Source organism: Triticum aestivum, chromosome 6D, assembly GCF_018294505.1.
Source record: "Triticum aestivum cultivar Chinese Spring chromosome 6D, IWGSC CS RefSeq v2.1, whole genome shotgun sequence".
Lineage (NCBI taxonomy): Eukaryota > Viridiplantae > Streptophyta > Magnoliopsida > Poales > Poaceae > Triticum > Triticum aestivum.
Window position 1 is genome coordinate 455,306,277 of NC_057811.1, and position 21,236 is coordinate 455,327,512.

At 49.0% G+C, this 21,236-nt stretch overlaps 2 protein-coding genes across 2 annotated transcripts; one reads left to right on the forward strand and one right to left on the reverse strand.

Moving 5' to 3' along the window:
• The first annotated feature begins 4,799 nt into the window (after positions 1-4,799).
• On the forward strand, positions 4,800-11,993 carry LOC123145826 (diacylglycerol kinase 3). The gene is made up of 13 exons (XM_044565325.1): positions 4,800-5,418; positions 6,640-6,762; positions 6,992-7,129; positions 7,209-7,294; positions 7,581-7,677; positions 8,289-8,358; positions 8,783-8,865; positions 9,342-9,412; positions 9,898-9,975; positions 10,823-10,910; positions 11,157-11,273; positions 11,386-11,567; positions 11,661-11,993. Exons 1-12 carry the CDS (start codon positions 5,017-5,019, stop codon positions 11,545-11,547), a joined length of 1,515 nt encoding a protein of 504 aa, XP_044421260.1. The 5' UTR covers positions 4,800-5,016; the 3' UTR covers positions 11,548-11,567; positions 11,661-11,993.
• A 278-nt stretch (positions 11,994-12,271) lies between these two features.
• On the reverse strand, positions 12,272-17,790 carry LOC123145825 (glutamate receptor 2.8). Its single transcript, XM_044565324.1, has 3 exons — positions 17,345-17,790; positions 13,608-15,245; positions 12,272-13,480 (listed from the first exon to the last, which is right to left on the reverse strand). Exons 1-3 carry the CDS (start codon positions 17,658-17,660, stop codon positions 12,408-12,410), a joined length of 3,027 nt encoding a protein of 1,008 aa, XP_044421259.1. The 5' UTR covers positions 17,661-17,790; the 3' UTR covers positions 12,272-12,407.
• Between the last annotated feature and the right edge of the window lie 3,446 nt (positions 17,791-21,236).

Here is a 21,236-nt window from a genome sequence, read left to right on the forward strand (position 1 = left end):
CATATAACATCTACGCATAAACCTGGCTCGGATGCCACTGTTGGGAACGTAGTAATTTCAAAATTTTACCTACGCACACGCAAGATCATGGTGATGCATAGCAACAAGAGAGGAGAGTGTCGTCCACGTACCCTCGTAGACCGTTAAGCGGAAGCGTTATAAAAACGCGGTTGATGTAGTCGTATGTCTTCACGATCGACCGATCCTTAGTACCGAACGTACGGCACCTCCACGTCCAGCACACGTTCAGCTCAGTGACGTCCCGCGAACTCACGATCCAGTAGAGCTCGAGGGAGAGTTTCGTCAGCACGACGGCGTGGTGACGATGTTGATGAAGCTACCGACGCAGGGCTTCGCCTAAGCACCGCTACGATATGACCGAGGTGTAATATGGTGGAGGGGGGCACCGCACACGGCTAAAAGATCAATGATCAATTGTTGTGTCTCTGGGGTGCCCCCTGCCCCCGTATATAAAGGAGCTAGGGGGGAGGCGGCCGGCCAGGAGGAGGGCGCGCCAAGGGGGGGAGTCCTACTCCCACCGGGAGTAGGACTCCTCTTTTCCTAGTAGGAGTAGGAGAAGGGAAGGAAAGGAGAGAGGAAGAGAAGGAAAAGGGGGGCGCCGCCCCCCCTCCTTGTCCAATTCGGACTAGAGGGGGAGGGGGCGCGCGGCTGCCCTGGCCGCCCCTCTTCTTCTCCCACTAGGGCCCATGAGGCCCAATTAACTCCTCGGGGGGTTCCGGTAACCCCCTCGGTACTTCGGTATATGCCTGAAACCTCCCGGAACCCTTCCGGTGTCCGAACATAGTCATCCAATATATCGATCTTTACGTCTCGACCATTTCGAGACTCTTCGTCATGTCCGTGATCACATCCGGGACTCCGAACTACCTTCGGCACATCAAAACATAAAAAACTCATAATACCGATCGTCACAGAACTTTAAGCGTGCGGACCCTACGTACGGGTTCGAGAACTATGTAGACATGACCGAGACATGTCTCCGGTCAATAACAAATAGCGGAACCTGGATTCTCATATTGGTTCCGACATATTCTACGAAGATCTTTATCGGTCAAACCGCATAACAGCATACGTTGTTCCCTTTGTCATCGGTATGTTACTTGCCCGAGATTCGATCGTCGGTATCTCAATACCTAGCTCAATCTTGTTACCGGCAAGTCTCTTTACTCGTTCTGTAGTGCATCATCCCGTAACTAACTCATTAGTTACATTGCTTGCAAGGCTTATAGTGATGTGCATTACCGAGAGGGCCCAGAGATACCTCTCCGACAATCGGAGTGACAAATCCTATTCTCGATCTATGCCAACTCAACAAGTACCATCGGAGACACCTGTAGAGCACCTTTATAATCACCCAGTTACGTTGTGACGTTTGGTAGCACACAAAGTGTTCCTCCGATAATCGGGAGCTGCATAATCTCATAGTCATAGGAACATGTATAAGTCATGAAGAAAGCAATAGCAGTAAACTAAGTGATCAGGTGCTAAGCTAACGGAATGGGTCAAGTCAATCGCATCATTCTCTAATGATGTGATCCCGTTAATCAAATGACAACTCATGTCTATGGCTAGGAAACTTAACCATCTTTGATTCAACGAGCTAGTCAAGTAGAGGCATACTAGTGACACTTAGTTTGTCTATGTATTCACACATGTATTATGTTTCCGGTTAATACAATTCTAGCATGAATAATAAACATTTATCCTGTTATGAGGAAATAAATAATAACTTTATTACTGCCTCTAGGGCATATTTCCTTCAATATCTTCATGCGGTTGGACTTACATCATTGTGCAAGAACACATCATCATTTGTCAGGCATTCCAATTTCTTTTTTGCAAAGGGCCTAAGGCCATATATTAATAATCAGGTCCTTGCAAACATATCCATGCATAAAAGTAAAATTGATTAAATCCTTCGGGGTGATAAAGTCTTGTTCCTCCTGCATGCACTAACGGTGCACCCTGAGTATAGCTTGATGCGGTCTCTAAGCCTCCGCCTCAGTGGGGCAATTTTTTAAAAACGTAGGAGCTTGTATAAGAAATCAATACTAGGGAAAAGCTTATAGGCAGACGCTTACTAGTAGCCAGGGTTTATAACCCTCGCTACTGCTACTTACTAGTAGCGCGGATTTTTACCCCCGCTACTACTAAGTTGATAGTAGTAGCGTGGGTTTATAACCCTCGCTACTACTAAGTGGCGTCTACCGTGCCCCCGGGGACATGCCATAGTAGTAGCGAGGGGTATAAACCCACGCTACTACTATCAACTTAGTAGTAGCGCAGGTTTATACCCCTCGCTACTAGTAAGTAGTAGGTAGGTGAAATCCCCATATCCTCGGCCGAATCCCTCCTTTCTCCCTCACTCCCCCCTCTCTCCATAGGAATCTCCCATGGTGCTGCACACCTCCTCCTCCATGGCGCCCAACGAGTTCACCTCCTCGCGTCGCGTGCCTCCTCCTCCATGGTGCCAAAAGAGGGAGGCCGCCTCGCGCCGCCGGCGTCCCGGAGCTCACCGGTCTTCCCCACATCTCCATGCCACCACGTTGGACCACTTCACCACCAGTGACGAGCCCCGGTGCGCCCTCCATCTCATTCCTTTCTTCCTTGTTTCTCTTTTTCCCTCTCCATGTCCCTCCGATTTTACTCACCTCCCATGCCCATGCCTGCGCAGGTCGTCGACATGGCCAACGAGGAGCTCTCTGCCTTGGCCGTGAAGAGGACCCTCACACCGTCGTCTTGCTCTCCTCTGCACGGGATCCGGTCCCTCTACAACAGTCGTCGCTGGATCTGGTCTCCGCCGCCCGTCCGCACCTCCGGCGACCCTTGTTGTCACTGGATCGAACCATTGACATCACGCACGGGGTCGAGATTTTTTTTTTGGTTTTTGAAATTGATAGTAGTAGCGCGGGTCACATACACACGCTACAACTAGTTAGTAGTAGCGCGTGTCGAACCCGCGCTACTACTAACACACGTACTAGTAGCGCGGGATGCACCGCGCTACTACTACTAGTTAGCTGTAGCGCCGTAGTAGTAGCGCAGGCACCCGCACTACTACTAGCTTTTAACCCGCGCTACTACTAGGCTTTTTTCTAGTAGTGAATGATAGAGAAGTCGTCGATGTCGACTAGGAGATGCTGATGTCGTAATTTGTGAAGAAATCACCGCCCCGGAGAACAAAACATCAATAAGGGCCTGTACAAACTTTAAAGACCACGAAAGCCATTTGAATCCAGGCGGATCCACCGAAAACCTAAACCGGCTGGATCCTGGGAGACACACTGGGGTAAAAATCGCCCATGTCGTTGCACGACAATTGCGGATATGATGTTGAGCATGCCACCGTCTAAGGACCATGCACCGACACCCTCTTCCTCGGTGTCCTAGCCAGGCCGGGCTACCATTGAAGATCGTTGCGCTGGATCCCTCCGGCCGTCGTCGACTTCACGACCACCGCCACTAGCACCACCTAATGAAGACCGACACTGAAGCCCTTATCTCATTCGCCGTCCACAATAGCCCTCCAACACCTCTACAACAAGTAGACTCCGGTCGGTACCTCTTCCACTGTCGCCGACTCTCCGCTGGTTTCTTTACCTGGCAACATGCACTGGCGGTGGCAAGAGCAGGAGACGGCGAGTGGTGTCTAGGGTTTTGGATAATAATGCATCACCGCGTGCATCTCCAAGGCGGACCCGTAAACCGCTCACATCCGTCCGGACTATGGAAGCCATCCAATGCGGTCCTGTATCTGTCCGCAACGCGGTCCAAACGTGTTTTTTCCCGCAAATTGGAGATAAATTGGGGGAGGTTTGCGGGAGTCTGAACACCCGAAACGTCGCTCTCCGCCACCCTATGTCCACCCAATCCCCCTCCCGGTCCCATTTTCCTTCCACTTCGCCCTTCCCCCCTTGCTTTGCATCCGCACCCTCCACCTCTGCCGCCGCCGCTGTACGCAACGTGAGGTCGTTGTCGTATCGCTGGCACGCTATTCAGATCAGCGTCACCAAGTTTTACGACGTGGTTCATCAGCTCGAGGCAAGGTGGCAGAGGACGAGATCATAATTTTTTCTCTTTCTAAACTTATCGATTGATTCATTCACTCAATGTAGGTCTACACATTATATGTAGCCCGCACGCGCTGCCGTGGTGTACCATAGAGGGATGGCCATCACGAGCACACACTGTTGGATGAAACTGAAGGGAGAGTATGTGTGGGACGACATGATCCGTTCATGAAAAACTTGTTGGACATCCAGGATCTAGTTGAATTTGAGACCGTTGTTGTACTAGGCCTAACTTGCATGTTATGTATGAATGATTTGTGGTATTTTCTATCCGCACTTTGATGAATATCGGTCGGTTTGCATGAATTTCGTTCGGTTAGTTAAAATGCGGATTAAAATGTATGTGGCTGGAGTTGGATGGCGTCCTCTCACATCCGTGCCCGTGGTCGGATGCGGGAGAAAATTTGCGTGTTGCTGTCGGATGTCACATATTTCCAACATTAGTACTTAGGTCAAATATATGAAATAATTAAACATCAAAACCCTCTAGAAAGAGTTTTTGACTTGAGAACCATCTGTGGAGCACTACCATTAACTCCTATACGCTACAGGAAAATTCGACGAAAACGCCAGCCATGCGATGCGCGTCCCTTTCACCGCGTCAAGAAAAGTAAATTCCTCCCCTGTAACGAAAAGACGTAAATGCTCCAGTCCGAAGACGCGCTCCGCACAGCGGGAGAGAGCGAGCACCAGTCGTCCCAGTCCACCTAATCAGCCTCCCCCCGCATCAACAAAAACTTTATTCCCTGCCCGCATAGACACAGCACCCGTCAGCAACCAATAATAAAGTCGGCGCTGGGCTCAGCGCTCCTCCTCTCTTCTTTCTTTCCCCAATTCATCCAGCTCCACCGGTGCCAATTCGGCAGCTGCTAGCTGTGACACACACCGTTGCCTTTTCCTTTCCCCGGCGGCGGGAGGCGCGGCGATGGAGCGGGCGGAGGCGGAGGTGGAGATGGCCGGCAACGGCGACGCAGTCCACACGCCCCACTCCGCGCCGCCGACGGCGCCGTCGGCGCGGGTGTCGATCTGGGAGTCGGTCCGCGCGTGCGGGGTGTGGGGCCGCGACGTCGACAAGGCCGAGCTGCGGCGCCGCGTCGTCATGCCGCTCTACGCGCGGAGGGCCGTCGCCGCCGCCGTCGCCGAGAAGGACGAGGCCGCCGGCGTGGCGGCCGCCGCGGCGGCGAGGGACGAGGCGGTGGGGGGCGCGGAGGAGGAGGACGGGCTGGAGGTGGTGACGCCGATGGTCGTGTTCGTCAACTCCAAGAGCGGCGGGCGCCACGGGCCCGAGCTCAAGGTGCGGCTCCACGAGCTCATCAGCAAGGAGCAGGTGGGTGATGACCTCGCGATTCACGTGCTCCCCCCCACTTCTGGCGTTTCTTTCCCCCTCGCTTTGATTTCGTGACGGCCGTTACTGCACTACTACTTGTTACTCCGCAGCAGATTTTTCTTCTCCGGACGTGTGGAATCCGGCAGCGAATTGGTTTAGAGATACCGCTACTAGTATGATTTAGTGCGAGGTAATACACCCCCGTTCGGCTGGGATTAATGGATTCTGTTCCGGTGGTACTTCGATGGTACAAATGCTACTACCGTGAAACCAAGGACGAGAGGGGCTCCGCGTCTTGTGATCTGATGAGGATGGTGTGACGCGACCGGAATCTCTGGTTGCCTAGTATGTGTTGAGATGATCGTCATGCCCCATATGAGGCATTGTACTAACCTTTTTGTTCCCCTTATTTCCGAGTTCTGCCTGATACTCCTAAGGTCGAACCACCTAGATAGCTATGCACTTAATTGGTACTACCACGAGGGGTTGGGGGAGTAGGGATGAGGACGGATATCTGACCATTATGGTTGGATGATAAATGCATAATAAACGCGTATACCGCAGGCTGCTGTGAAGGCTCCATCAGACCGTGTCTCACTCCCACATGTGGTTCTAGAAGAGGCGATGAGGTGAAGGAAAAGAACTAGGACGGTAGGTGTTAGGTGGGGAAGGAGGGAGGATGATTGTGCAGGTGACAGGAGTGAGAGTAATGTAATGAATTGAGTCTGTCTATATTTTGTAGCTTAATATTTTCTTGTAACAGAAGACAGAGCCACATGCAGAGCCATTTGGTGATAGTCACTGACATTGTTTCGTGTTGATGATTATTAATCAACATGGAAGTACTGGCTTCTACCCGAGTTAGCTGTGGATCAACATGTGAAACTGGAGGTTGGCTTGTGAGGATTGGGCACTGATGTCATTATGTGGTGTAAAAGGGTCAGAACTGATAGAAGCTAGGGCCGTAAACAACTATGGATATGGCGCAGTTCTGTGGAACTTTATGGTCTTTAAGGGCTTGGAAAACTCACACAACATGTTATTGTGGTTGTCAAGACATGCTAACTGTTTAGGACTCGCTTGTAACGCCAATTCTGGATAATTTTGTGCACTCAGAAGCCACAGCATGTCTTTTGGAAATTCTAGTTTCTTATTCTGTTGTTTGCTCTGGAAAACCATGGACTGTATATAGTACTTGCTGATGGAATCATTTTTGTTCAGGTCTTCGATCTTTCTGTTGTGAAGCCTTCTGATTTTGTTCGCTATGGTTTGGGCTGTTTGGAGAGGTTGGCTGATCAAGGTGATAACTGTGCAAAGGACATCCGTGCAAATTTGAGGATTATGGTACGTGCTTGATGGGCTTCAGTAAGGATATTGTACATGTCAGAAGCTCTTAAGGGTTCGCTGCATGTTAGCTTTGTTATTTACTGTTAGAAACTATTCGATAAGTGAGCTTATATCTTAGCTCATGAGAGGTTTCTGCTCCACCATTTAGGTGTCCACATGCTTTCCTTGTATGTCGCAGTTTTCCAACTACTTTGCGTAACATCCTTGCACTAGTTCTTTCTGACAGGTTGCTGGAGGTGATGGCACTGTTGGTTGGGTACTTGGATGTCTCCAAGAACTTAATAAGTCAAAAAGGGAACCAGTTCCTCCCACAGGAATCATTCCACTTGGGACAGGAAACGACCTTGCTAGATCATTTGGATGGGTAAGGGCCGATATGCGATGACACTGTTCTATTTAAGTTCTTTGTTTTCAATTGAAAATGCTAATCAACTCAAGCACAGGGTGGCTCTTTTCCCTTTGGTTGGCGTTCAGCTGTAAAGCGATATCTCAACAAGGCAGTGTCTGCTTCGGTCGTCCATCTTGACAGGTGAGAATGTGAGATCATTGCTCGAGAGTTATTTCTCTCTTTATTCACCTATGCGTATTCAGCTCTATTTGAGGAACACATTTTGCACTGCCGAGTAAAACTTATCATATACCTATCTGGAATGTATTTCCTGATGGCGGAAAGAAAATCGTCAATCTACATAAGCCCAGCATCTATCTGCCATATTTATTATCTCCAAATGTGTAAGATGTGTACATCGTGAAGAGGCTTAACTCTAGATGTTTCTTCTAATAATTGCATATACACTATTCATCTGTTTTTGCAGTTGGCAGGCTGTGATTAGGATGCCAGAGGGAGAAATAACAGAGTTGCCACATGCACTTAAGAAAGCGGAACCTGCTGATCAGCTGGAGTTCAGCAAGGTCTTGACTATGAATTTACCTGGAAATCACACCCTGAAATAGAAAACAGACTTTAGCTCAAATCTATACACTCGGTAGCATGCTCTTCTACCATCGTTAGATCTCTTCTCCACTTAAGAACATTGTTTTAAACATTTGTTAAGATTGCAATGATAACATAAAAAACTATTGTTGAGGTAGTTCTTTTTCGAAAGCGAGTTGTAAGATGAACTCTGCATTATATTGTTTGTTATCTGCACCTAAATGATCAAAGATAGCCTAAACTTCGCATTTTTAAGAAATATTCAAGTCAATTCTGAAAATCCAAGTTGCATACAGGAATCCCTTACTTACCTAGGAAAAGACTTTTAGTTACTGCTAAGTTATGCATAGTAACTTCGAATGTGTGCCATTCTTTGACTCTGCATGGCTGCCTGTCATACTTGCTATTTCAAATGCTTGTTACAATTTGTTTCTCTGAATAGTTTGATGGATTGTTCCGGCATCTTATTTTCGTCTGTCGATTGTCAACTCTGCTTGAAAAATACTACGATCCCTCCTATATTTTGTCTTTCTCAGTGAGTGTGCAAGTGCTTATGTATTTGCTAAAGACCTTGTGTAATTTGGTGCAGGCAAGTGGCAGTGAGTTAACCGAAAAGGCTTCTTGCTATAAAGGAGTATTCTACAACTACCTTAGCATTGGTATTACTTTGTTACTTCATCTACTTTCTTTCCTTAGCTAATTCTGTTATTTCTCATGATCTTTACATGGTGATCTACATCTACTTGAGAGGTTTTATATTCAGACTAACTGGATAATACATGTAATATCTATTTTTCTCTCCAGTTCCTAGGTGTTTAGGGTTGCCTAAGATTTTTTTGTGCGCTAAACCTTAATTTGAAATTTTGAATGACTGAATATTCTTCAGTATCTGGAAGTTTGATGTGAAATATATAATCTAAAACTGCACACACTCTGATAATACAAAGTTGTAAGACTACAACTGAAACCACAAGATATGAATGTACCAGATCAATGATTTTTTGCTAAATTATATGGTTTATTCTTTATTACAGTTTGTTAGAGCCTTGATTCATTGTTAAGTGTGCCATTTATTTTGAACAGGGATGGATGCCCAAGTTGCATATGGCTTCCACCATCTACGAGATGAAAAGCCATATCTTGCTCAAGGACCAGTTGCAAATAAGGTGCGGAAAGAACTTCTTTAATGGTGTAATATGTAGTGGTTTAAAGTTTTCATGTATGTCATTGTGAAGTGTGATATTTTTCGAAGCCCACAGTAATTTACTGAACTCTTTTGGTGAGGAGCTTAGCATTCATAATGTGCTGGTTAGCAACATCTTCATTAGTTAATTGTCTTCTATCAGTAGGATGTAAGTATGGCAGACTGATAGATCACGTGATGTTGCACACATACAAAAGAACTCATGCAACCAAGTTCTCCCATATTATTATTATGTAGATCCAGCTGTATACTTGATAGATAAGCTGGATGTGATTCTGCAAGTTCTTCTAGAATATGTAACTTCTGAATAAAGAAAGAAACTGGCTTCAAAGGCTCCTTTTCATTTTCTGTAGCATAGTTATCTGGTACCTTAGAATTATATGTTATGCTGTTCTGTGACCTCTAGGTGACTGTTTTAGTAATACGTGTTATATGCAGTTGATTTATGCTGGATATAGCTGCACGCAGGGATGGTTCTGTACCCCTTGTACAGCAAGTCCTCAGCTAAGGTAAATAACCTGCCTTTTCATGTACTTTAAAATGAAGTCTGAATTTTGAAGTATCAAATAGTTCCTTCATTTTGATCCATCCTTGAGACACACAATCATGGTTTGGGGGTAATTATGAAATTCGACCCTCAGAATCTCTAAAAAAATAGCAGGAGTCCAGACTATAGTACTATCTTGGTTAACATACGAGGATTTGGATTCAAGTTCCACTATGCTAACTTGCTAAGTACTCCCTCCGTCCTGAACTATGTTGCTGAAATGAGTGTATCTACACGCGTCTAGATACACTCATTTCAGAGACAGTTAATTCCGGAAGGAGGTTGTACTATGCAATGCCAGTAACCCACTGTTTTTATTCTTTATCTCCATTTTTTTATGGTTCATAAATAAATTGCAACGGTGCTAAGATATTCTTCTTTTTCCTTTGTTTGGGGCATTCGTCTCAATCATCTATCCAAGGCTGACAGAATGCTTTGTTGATGCAGGGGACTTCGGAACATTTTGCGGCTTTACATTAAAAGGGCCAATTGTTCTGAATGGGAGCAAATTCAAATGCCTTCAAGGCAAGTCATAGATTTCTGTCAAAGTCGGAAAAGATATTTAGATATCTATGATCATTGGGATGTCAGAAAATCGAGTAGCTCACCCTATTTATACGAACCCAGTGATCATTGCTATGCAGATAACGTGAAATGCTGACACGTGATGGCTGGTAGACCGTTTACAATTTTTGTCTGAAAATATTTAAATTGGCACAGAAACTACATCTGTGGGTTCGGTAGTTATCTAGATTTTGTATCTTTCTCAGTGACGAAATGGATTTTTGTCTGCATATAATAATTAAATAACCTATATTTTGCATAATAATAATATATTTGATGACTGTCTTAGCAGCGGCCTTCCCATTTCTTGGGCCTTACCTTTAACCATAGAAAAATGTATGATATTGCCAATGTCAGGCCTGTCCGAAATACGTAATAAGTAAATAATTATTCGAAAATATCGTGTGATGCTTGTCATATACTACATAACTATTATCGGTTGGTTGTGTCAGTGGCATACTGTTTTCAATGTTTTTGGAACTCCATTTGCAATGTGTATTAGTAATACTGTTTTCTGTTGTGAACCCTGGAAGTGTATCACCACCAAACAGATGGTAGACGATCATATTGTGACTATCTTATTGGAACTCCATTTGCAATGTGTATTAGTAATACTCTGTTGTGAACCTTGGAAGTGTATCACCACAGAACAGATGGTACACGGACATGTTGTGACCATCTTATTGGAGAAGTGTTCGAGCTTACTTGGTTACTCTTGATGATTGTCCTTCAAATTTGCTGTACCAAGACTTATATTGTATATCACTGAAATTGAGCTCACATTTATTATCATCTGTTAATATTGCAGTGTTAGATCCATAGTGGTCTTAAATCTGGACAACTACGCCAGTGGAAAGCATCCATGGGGTGATCTTAAACCGGATTATCTTGAAAAGGTTGGTAGCTGAGCTTGCCCATGCGCATTGCATGTATCATCAGTTCGATATGGGGTTTATAGCTAACGTTGAAGTTGCCAAATGGGATAAATAGACAGCAAGTGAGCATTACATGTTCTGTCATCGCTGACGTATGCTTTTAGAACAAGTGGTAGCTACTAGCTAGAGTTCAGCATTGGGTGGGGTTACACAAATGGGCTCTGTTTGTTCTATGCAAATGATGTGTCTTTTCCCCCCTCATTCCAGAAAGGTTTTGTTGAAGCTCATTCAGACGACGGTTTGATTGAAATATTTGGTCTGAAAGAAGGTTGGCATGCTTCATTCGTTATGGCTGAGCTTATCAAAGCAAAGCACATTGCTCAGGTACGTGCCCTAATTTTGCATTGATTTTCCTGTCACAGGATTGATCTATTTGGGTATCATTTCTTCAGTAACTTACGATGAACTTCTGTCCAAAAATATTGCATTCTCTTAGGCTGCAGCTATCAAGTTTGAAATGAGGGGAGGCGAGTGGGATCGAGCATATGTTCAAATGGATGGTGAGCCATGGAAACAACCACTCATCCAGGACCAGTCGACAATCGTGGAAATAAACAAGGTTCCCTATCATTCCCGGATGATAAACGGGGATTCATGAGATTTCCCTATGTCAATCAGGTATTGATTCCGGAAAGTCCATTTTCTGGTTGTCCGCCGACATCAGTTGCACCCTGATAGCTCCCTAACCATGCAATTACCATGCCATCTCAGGGTTACACTCTAGATCGGTAGGCTATGTACAGTTTAGGAGCAGCTGGAGCTAGAATCGTAGAGATGGCTCAGCTGCAGAGAAGATGATGCAATATTTATTGGCCTTTACCATGCCATGGTCGAGTCATGGCAGGAGCACAATGCGCCACCATGTACTGTTGTATCATATATATAAGTTATGTTGTATCCTAGTTCCTTTTTTTTGCGGGGGAAAACAATTTGAACTTGATTTGTATTATTTCTTGTCTCTGGTATACAACCAGATGAAAACCACCATGTAAGATCAAGTTATTATGCTTTGTGTTCAATCCAACAACTCTTTTCCCTCCGAAACGTTCCTTTGTCTGATGTCAAATACTCCCTTCGTCCTAAAGTTCTTGTCTTTCTAGATACAGATATATCTGGTCATGTTCCTAGAGTTGTCTAGATACGGATATATCTAGTCATGTTTTAGTGTTATGTATCTAGACAAATCTAAGTAGTCATGTTTTAGTGTTATGTATCTAGACAAATCTAAGACACGAATTTTAGGATGGAGGTAATACAAACCTTTTGCTTTTAGCTATGTGTACAACCAAATTGTGTTCTTTTTACTATGTACAGTTATAACATCAGAGAACTTCTTTCCTTTGAATTCCCTAATGTTCACTAGAAGAAGAATACAAAACGATTTTCTGGCCAAAGTACAATTAGTGCCACAAGACTAGGACTCCTATACTGGCATTCCTCATGGAAATGCTTCTACTCTTACTGCAGTTGAGAGGCATTTGACCTTGCCATTTCCACGGAGGCTGCTGCCCCGTCTATCCTCTGCTCGAATGACTCACTGATCTCCGACGCCGGCGTCCCCTCCGGCGAAGAGCCAGCATTCATCTCCGAGCTGACGTCCACGCTCAGCGGGCTCGCCCCTCCCATGCCGTGTTCTTCCCCACCGGCCCTCGGCGTCAGGCCCGCGTCGCCGCCGCTCCATCTCGGCGTCCTGCTCGCGTAGTCACTGCCGTTCCTGACGGAGTCGTCGTTCCACGTCCTGAAGGTCGGGGACTTGAGGTCCCTCTTGTCGTAGTGCTGCAGCAATACGCGCAGCTTCCGCACGGGCACGCTCCCGGAGCCGGCCTCGGCCTTCGCCGCCGCCTCCGCCTCCCGGAGCTCGTCGCGCTCGCGGTACATGAAGATGGCGACGTAAAGCAGCAGCATGAGGCTGGAGACGACGCCGGTGATGAGGAACAGCCCGCCGAAGCTCCGGAAGCTGAGGTTCGACGAGCCGCCGCCGCCGCCGATGCCGCCCAGCGCGTCCCGGCACGTGCCGGGCTCGCCGAACCACGCCTTCTCGATGCGCGCCATCTGGTCGCCCTCCGCCAGCCTCAGGATCTCCCGCGACACGTCCCCCACCATGGGCGACCCCCTCGGGAACACGAACCCGAAGCCGTCCGTCTTGTACACGGGCCCCACCTGCATGTACCCGTCGCAGTGCTGCGACAGGAACAGCTTCAGGTACGGGATCTCGTCGAACACCGCGTCCACGCCGCCGTTCGCCGAGCCCTTGGACAGCGCGTCGGCGTACTGCTCCAACGTGCTGTACTTCTTCATCTTCCTCTCGTCGAAGCCCATCTTCGTGAGTAAGGGCTCGATGAAGCTCCCCTCCTGGTACCCGATGAACTGGCCGCGCCTCTGCAGCTCCTTCACGTCGGTCACGGTTGGCCGGAGCTGCTGGACCGTCAGCATCGACGTCAGGCTCGCCGTGTAGCTCGACGTCAGGATCAGCACCACGAACACCCATATGATCACCACAAATCTCGACAGGTTGCTCTCCAGCTTCTCCTCTGAAAATTAAAACATCAAGATTGATTAATTTGGTGATTGATATTCTTCAAGAACTCTGCAGAATTGAGATGATGAGATGGTTAGTAAGTACTCCGGGTAGCTTATGGGACGGAGGGAGTAGCTTACTGTGTGCGAAGACGAGCGTTGAGAAGGCGAAGTAGAAGATGAGGCCGAACTGCTGCGACGGCGTGCCGCGGAACTCCGGGTTGACGCGGTGCTCGATGACCCACACCACGAAGCCGGTGAAGCAGAAGAAGGCGAGGCTGGTGAGCCAGAGGCTGGTGGTGAGCGGCTGCAGGAAGATCCACATGCTGGCGCTCGTGTCCGGCCGCGTCGCCACCACCATCGCCCACCCGGACTCCGTGAACGGCATGGTGAAGTCCGCCTCGTGCATCCTGCTCGCCGTGATCGTCACGTCCCCCACCGCAATGTCTGCCTCCCCGCCGCTCACCTGGTCCACCAGCATCTCGTAGGAGTCCGGGCTGTCGGGGAACGGCACGTACTGGTAGTTCACCGGGTACGGCAGGTTCTTCATCACCGCTTCGAACACGTCGATGCAATACCCAGTGACCTTCGGCGTCGTCGAGTTCTTCTCCCCGACGACGTCCACGAACTGCTTGAACCCGTTCTTCATCGGTACGGCGACATTGAGCACCCGTCCGTTCGGCGATTCCGTCCAGCCTCTCGGCTGGGACAGCGCCTCGCCCGGCCAGAGAATGGGTTTCAGCTTTCGCTCAACCTTGGCGCGGTCAACATTCAGGTCTCGCAAGATGCCGGACTCCGGCGTCCAAAACCCCACCGTCCTCGCGCCGTTCCCGATGATGTTCACGACCTCGTATGCCGCCACCTGCAGCTGCCCGTCCACAAGCTTGAACCTGCCGGCCATCCCGTCGAACGTTGTGTTGAGCACCGCTCTGAGAAGCGCTGCCCCGGTGGCCGACACGCCGAGCCGGTCCAGGTCTGTAAGGGCCCTGCTACGCTGCGGCGTCTGAAATGCCCGGCCGGGGACACTGGCCGCCTCGGCTGCCGTGGCGATCGCCCACGCCGTGTCGTATGACCAGAGCCTCGTCACGGTCGGATCATTGATCACGTCGTCGTCGGAGGCCGGGTTGTCCCGCCGGAACCTCGCCCTGAACCGCGCCGAGAAGTTCTTCACCTGGCTCGTGAGCTCGACGTGGGGCCGGAGGCTGACGACGCCTTGCATGGCGTCGATGTCCTCGGGGCTGATCCTGTCCACCAAGCCACCGACGCCATCTGTGACGACCCAGGCGTAGCCATCGGACATCATCCCGGCCTCCTCCGCTCGCCGGAAGAGCCGCGTCGCCAGGCGGAAATTGGCGTGCACGACGAACACGCGCGTCGGCATCGCCTTGAGGCGGTAGAGCAGCGCGTCGAGGGCGTCGTCGTGCGCGCCGCTCGGCACGGCCACGCGTTCCACGATGGCCGCGCTGTCGACGCTCTGGAGCGCGTCGGCGAGCGCCGGGAGGATGCCGGTGCCGTAGGGCGAGTCCTCGTGCAGGACGACGGCCGCGCGCCACCCAAAGTGTGCTAGGATAGCGGCGACGGGGGTGGCCTGCAAGGAGTCTTTGGCGGCGGTGCGCACGAAGTAGGGCGTCTGCGCCGGGGAGAGGGACGGGGAGGTGGCGGAGTAGGAGAGCACGGGGACGTGGGCGCGGCTGCCGAGTTGGGCGACGAACTCCGCCTCCGCTGATGTCTTGGGCCCGATGATGGCCTGCACCTGCGCGTTCTTGATCAGGTCCAGCGCTGCAACAACAACAAAGAAGAGGATTTTTAGGCCCATGGTACTCTTTCGGCCCTATAAAATCTGAACCATTAGAAACTTTTAAGGAGCCCAAACTATATAGGAGAGAAAAATGATGTTAAGTTTTGTAAACAAAAGGCGAGAAAAATGATTTAGTTAGTTTCTCTCAACAAAGGAAACATTATTATTTTTAAACAATACTAAACATTGTTTTGTTTGAGGGAACAAAGTAAACATTCTTTCTTTTTCGTGGGAGCAAAAGTAAACATCCTATAAGTGTGAATTAACGAACACCCGACGATTCTGTTGCGATGGAAGATCTATAGAAGCTGAGCAGTCAATATCATCGACCAAATTAACAAGCCATCTACAGTGGTTCATGTACCAAAGATGACTGGGGTTGCACCAGAGAACATGTAGGGATGGTTCGTAAATTAATGAACATTCGATTTTCCTGTCGTGAAAGATCTATTAGAAGCTGTCGAGTCACTTTCGTCGGCCAAATTAACAAGCTAGCGGCCATCTTTCTGCCCGAGACTTTGATAAGGAAGTTGAAAGCGAGTCGTCTCCCAGACCAGAGCAGACGACACACATGCTAGCTACTAGTGCTAGCTTGGACTACATCAGTGGCGGAGCCAAGATTCGAGTATAGGGGGGGCCGAGTACGTATATTGGTCTAATCTCATTGATAATTACTCATGCTCCTACTAAATTGTCTAAAACTGTCTATCGTTGGGGGGGGGGGGGGGGGGGAGGCCCCTGCTCGTCCCGCCCGGCTCGCCCCTGGACTGAGACGATGACGAGAGCATGAGGCCAAAGTACTATAGCGTATAGTAAGAATTTTCAAGAGTGCTAATTTTGGACTGGCCGTTCAACGTTGCTGACCCGACATGGATGATGCACGTACGTCCACATGGTGCCCGTCACACCGGTTGAAACTTGGATCCCATGCATTTAGGGGAGTGGTTGCGATGCGTTGCAGAACGGATATAAAGATTTGTGGCATCTATCTATGCCCTTGTCGTCGACTGTCGTCCCCAACCAATCTAGCTACAACCACATGAGCCATGAAGCTTGACCGACTCGCGCGCTAGCACGTGCATGCGTACGTACGTACGCGGTGAAGAAGCAGACCGCGCGCGTAGACTAATCAGACCACACCAGTCCAAGTGCCCAATGATCGGCCCTGAGCAGCCAAGAATTTTTAAGCTTAATAGCACGGGCTGACAGGCACGCACGAACCCAAGCCTGACAGAAGTAGCGAATATCTGCACTTTGAGTCCACCGGTCACGGTTAAAAACGGCGGTTTATGCCATGTGGGATGGATTAGTTGGGGTTCCAACGCAGTTCGTTGGAGATGTGGAAGTTGTTAATTTGGATCCCCGTGCGTCCTCGTCGTCGTCCTTGTGTTGACGATCGTGATCGAGGAGCTGGACAAAATGGCGACAGGGCCGGCCACGATGGATGTCCATGCAAGACGACAATTCTAGGCTGGCTGGCGGACCGGCAGCCGGCCGTGAGAGGCGCCGCATCCGGCGGCACCACAGAACAGCTAGCTAGTGGCTCGTGTACCACAGACGGCGGGAGCTGCACAGTCTTCAGCCCCCAGTGGGTAGGGCAAGACAAAAGAGATGGTGCTAATTTCCAGACGAGCATGCGGAATCAAGAGGTTAATTAGAGAAAGCAGCTGGCGTAATGAACTCTGATGGTAGCGTACGCGGTGAGCGAGAGAGAGGTTAACTAACTAGCTAGCAGCGGAAGCGCGCGAAGCCGGGGACGTCTCTGGCGGAGTCCGGCGGTGCCTGGTGGCCAAGCCCGGCAGGGTGCGCCGCGCAGCCATGAGAGCTCGGCCGGCGCCGCGAACTGCGCGGTTCGCACCACGGAACAGTTAGTGGTTCGTGTCCCACGGACGAGACTGCTCGAACTGCACGGTGGCGCAGCAGCCGTCGGTGAGGGACTAAAAAAGGCCAAGCTAGAGAGCTAATGTCGAGACGGCAAGCTTGCGTTTGCAAGTGTTATCGTAGACTGTAGCTAGCGTACGAGCTTGCATAGATTCATGAAGCGAAAGACGAAAATAAGAGAAGCCACTAGGGAGCTTACCGGCGGAAGCTGCGCCGACGACGTCCCCTTTGGAGTCCCCGAAGTGGAGCTCCACCCTGGTGGCCGAGCCCGGGTGCGCCGCGTAGTAGTCCTCCACCGCCATCTGAATGCCGGTCCGCCGCCTCAGCGACACCGCCGACGACGCCTTGGTCGCCCAGTCCAGGATCACCCCGACGCGGACCGGCACCGGCGCCGCCATGCTCTGCGCTGTCGCCACCTGCAGCGGCCCGACGAGCGCGGACACTACGAGCAGCAGCAGAGCGTAGAAGAACGAGGCCGGGCCGACGAGGGAAGAAGGCGAGAGCGCGCGCACCATGGCCTTGCAAGTTGCAACTTGGGAAGAAGAAGCTTTGCGATGCGTGAACGATCAGTACCCTCTAGCGGCGCCGGCCGCGGTCGCTTTATAGGCGACGTGGATGGTACCGGCGATGGAAGTGGAACCTCGCGCGATCGATGGATTTGGTTTTGGTTTTGCGGTGGCGTACGGCGACGTTGCTCTTCAAAAGAAAACCACTCGACTCTTGACTTTGACTTGTATGCGGGAGGTGGGCCACGTACGTGTACGTTCGACAGCTACGTGGCAGCGCAGGAACCGGTCCAGAGAATGCAAATGGAGGTCGGCGAGGAGTAGAAAGCAAACCCATGGTGAAAAGCTCGGAGCTCTCGTCTTCTTTTAATCCCTCTCCTTTGATCTAGCTAGCTAGTGTCTGCGGGTCGATTGACTCTGCTCCTCCCGTGCATGAATTTTTTACCAGGTTCAAAGAGGAATCATGTTCTTCGCTGTTGAAAATATGTACCACAAGCATTGTTTACAAAAGATGGGATGACCGCGGTGTACATTTACGTAGTGTGTACACGGGACGTGGGGCAAGCACCGACCATGGCCACGACTTTGCTGGGGTGCATTCCTGCCCCGCCCCGTTGAAGACGTTTGTCGAGTTGCTCAGGGTCAAATTTTAAGAGCAGCTATACAGACAGAATCTTCTGGAGTACTTTATACGTATACGGTTTGCTTTGTCAAGCCCCGGATTTGGATGGTAGCAGGTAGTTCTGTTAATTGGCCCGTCTTGTTGGATAATTAACAGTACAATATACCATGAAAGTACCTACCTCTAGGACTTCATCGAGAAAAACCTACCCTCTGGGAGACAAGATATATAGATTACCCCAAATATGAGAATTTTAGGTCACTAGCGAGCTTGCTTCACGTCAGTTGTTAAGCTGTACGCATTCCATACCCGATCGAAGTACGACATGCGAAATTTCCCGGCGTATTCCAGCATCTACACGACTACACACTACAAGAATGTCACCCGCAGAAAAAATATATATAAAACAAACACACGGATGTCAAACTTCGTCCTAGAATTTCTAATTTTGATCCTGGCCAACTACTCGCCTCTTCACAAAGTCCACCGGTTGCATGAAAGGGATGTGCAAGGTTCAAAGTGCGCCTGCCTATCATGCAGCATGTGTCGACCTTTTGGAGAAAAAAGTGCAGATCTTTTCCTAACGCCCCAGCTCAAGCGTCATGGACGGCGACGCTACAAGTACGTAGAAAATACACTCGAAGATGGTGCCATGTATGTATGTATATTATATTGGTGCTGTAGTCGAAGATTCGGACTCGTAGAAAATACACTCGAAGATTCGGACTTTTAAAATGCAAAGTCAACTTGGAGAAGACATATGTATGCTGTAGTCGATCCTATGCATGCTGCGATATATCGCTCAATGCGCTCAAGATCTTGAAACTTATTAGATGAAAGTTAGTAGTAATTAATCTGATCGACTGGTAGAGCCTCCGTGGAAGTGAATCAGGCCAAGTTTTGCCGCAAAAAAAGAAAAAGAATCAGGCGAAGTTGACCGGTGACCCGTCAGTGGTGCAGTGTACTATGCAACAGTCCAATGCCGCGAAAATTTATTAGTGAAAACGAAAGAACCGAATTAGAGGGAAACGCCGCCAGCCCGGACGTCGATTTCTTCGCCCAACATTCTGGATTTAATTATAATTCAGTTGTAGGAGTAGACGGCATGCATGCATTCTCCTGGCCACAAGACTCCGTGCGGAAATTTCCGTAGAGTTTACTTGCGATCAGCATGCGTGCCGCCGCCAATTAACATCACGGAAGATCTTTGTGGATTTCGCATCCCGTAAGCAAATTCTCTGCCTCTCAAGTCGGAGTCTAGTACGGTACTCACTGTCCGTCCGTCCGTCCCTCCCTCCCTGACTGACCTGAATCTGTAGCTGACTGATGACCATGGATTAGGCCACGGATGGACGCTGAAGTTGCGTGGCAAATCCACATGGATGGGCGTCATGTAATCAAGCTTCAGCGTTGATGATTCTGAATGAATGACTGGCTGACGCGTGCATCGTAGACACTGTTTGAGGGGCCCGTGGGACTCTAGGAAAACATAATTCTAATCGGGGTCTAGTTTGAACGTCGGAAAATGACTTGACTGAAGAAGATCGCGTCTCGATCCTGTGCGCATGTGCGTTGGTGACCGACTTGCCCGGGACCTGGGCGTCCCTCCAAGTGGGCTGGTTTCGTTGACAAAACTTGCACGTACAGTACAGTGGGAGTACGTACGTGCCTCGCAGAGAGAAGAATGGAGGAACATTCGAGATTTGTCTGACCAGAGCTGCATACAACTCTTCTTTGCAGAGTGCAGATCCTCGGCCGCCTCTGAGAGGCGCTGCGCTCTCCCTGCTCGCTCGGTCAGGGCCGTCCGATCCGGACTCCAAGAGATCTCTGCCGTCCTTCAACTTGCTCAGGAGTGCTCGAGTTGTTGAAGATACATTTCCAACCTTCAATTTTTTTTTACCCCGGGTATGTTTTATACTGTTGGACAACGGACAGGACCTGGGTTGGGTTCGTGCCCCCGAATAAGCTCCTCTGCACAAAGTCAAAAGAGCAAAGAGAAAATTCGGAAGAGCAGCTAGCCAGTACTCCAATGAATTAGCTGGTGGCGTTGGAAGTACTCCCTCTGTCAAGAAATATAAGAGCGTTCAAATCACTACATATCAAATTAATATACTCCTACCTGCCCTCTAGCTAGGAGATCAAGATCCTAGAGCACAGTGTGTGTACCGAAGCATCTCACTAATATGGACGTTTCATCTTTCCTTTTGTTTAGGTCAGCACTAGCTACATTCGTTTTTATGTAATGGATGCATGGAAGAGCAGACGTAATTCCACTGAGTTTTCAAGCATCAGTCTAACTTCCCAGGTTGTCAAACCCTTTCTCTCTCTAACCGAAAGAATAAAGAGAACATCAAACCCTACCCCATAATTGCCACTTGAACTATACTCACTTGCTGATTCAGAAAGTGTGTTTAATTAGTAGCATCTCTTTTGCTGGGCCGGCAGAAGAACCAGATGCTAGTTTGCGCGACAAGATTAATTGACTTGATGGGTACAAAGTGCTTAGCTAGTGTGCACATCACTCTTGCTTACTTGTCGGCTTTGTCGCCCATGCATGTGGTACACAACTTTTCCTGAAGAAAAAGGCCCAGCTCAAGGTCGCAGATGTTGACGCTACTGGTAAAGAAAAGTTTTTCGACGTTGTATATTGATAGGTGGTGCAAAGATACAAACTTTCAAATGCAAAGTCAATCTCTGCATTTAAAAGTCAATCTTTGCAACGACTTGTATGCGGTGACCAACTTGTTCAGACTTGGGTACTTCAAGTGGGTGGTTTTTCGCTGATCGTCCGGAGCGTAAGACCATTTTGATTGGTCAGTCTCTGATTCATGAATTCGGTCAATCTTACCCAACTCCAACTTCCTTGCACGTTTGAAATTCAGATCAACAGGGGAAAACCATCAAATACTCCCCATTTGTCACATCTATCTATCATATATAAAAAGTATTTAACGGGTTAACCA

Coding starts and splice junctions, on each gene's coding strand:
- LOC123145826 (XM_044565325.1), top strand. CDS start 5,017: ATGGAGCGGGCGGAGGCGGAGGTGGAGATGGCCGGCAACGGCGACGCA. Junction 6,763..6,991: donor GTGCAAATTTGAGGATTATG/GTACGTGCTTGA, acceptor TCTTTCTGACAG/GTTGCTGGAGGTGATGGCAC. Junction 7,130..7,208: donor TTGCTAGATCATTTGGATGG/GTAAGGGCCGAT, acceptor ACTCAAGCACAG/GGTGGCTCTTTTCCCTTTGG.
- LOC123145825 (XM_044565324.1), bottom strand. CDS start 17,660: ATGGTGCGCGCGCTCTCGCCTTCTTCCCTCGTCGGCCCGGCCTCGTTC. Junction 15,246..17,344: donor CGTCGGCGCAGCTTCCGCCG/GTAAGCTCCCTA, acceptor TTGTTGTTGCAG/CGCTGGACCTGATCAAGAAC. Junction 13,481..13,607: donor AACGCTCGTCTTCGCACACA/GTAAGCTACTCC, acceptor TTTAATTTTCAG/AGGAGAAGCTGGAGAGCAAC.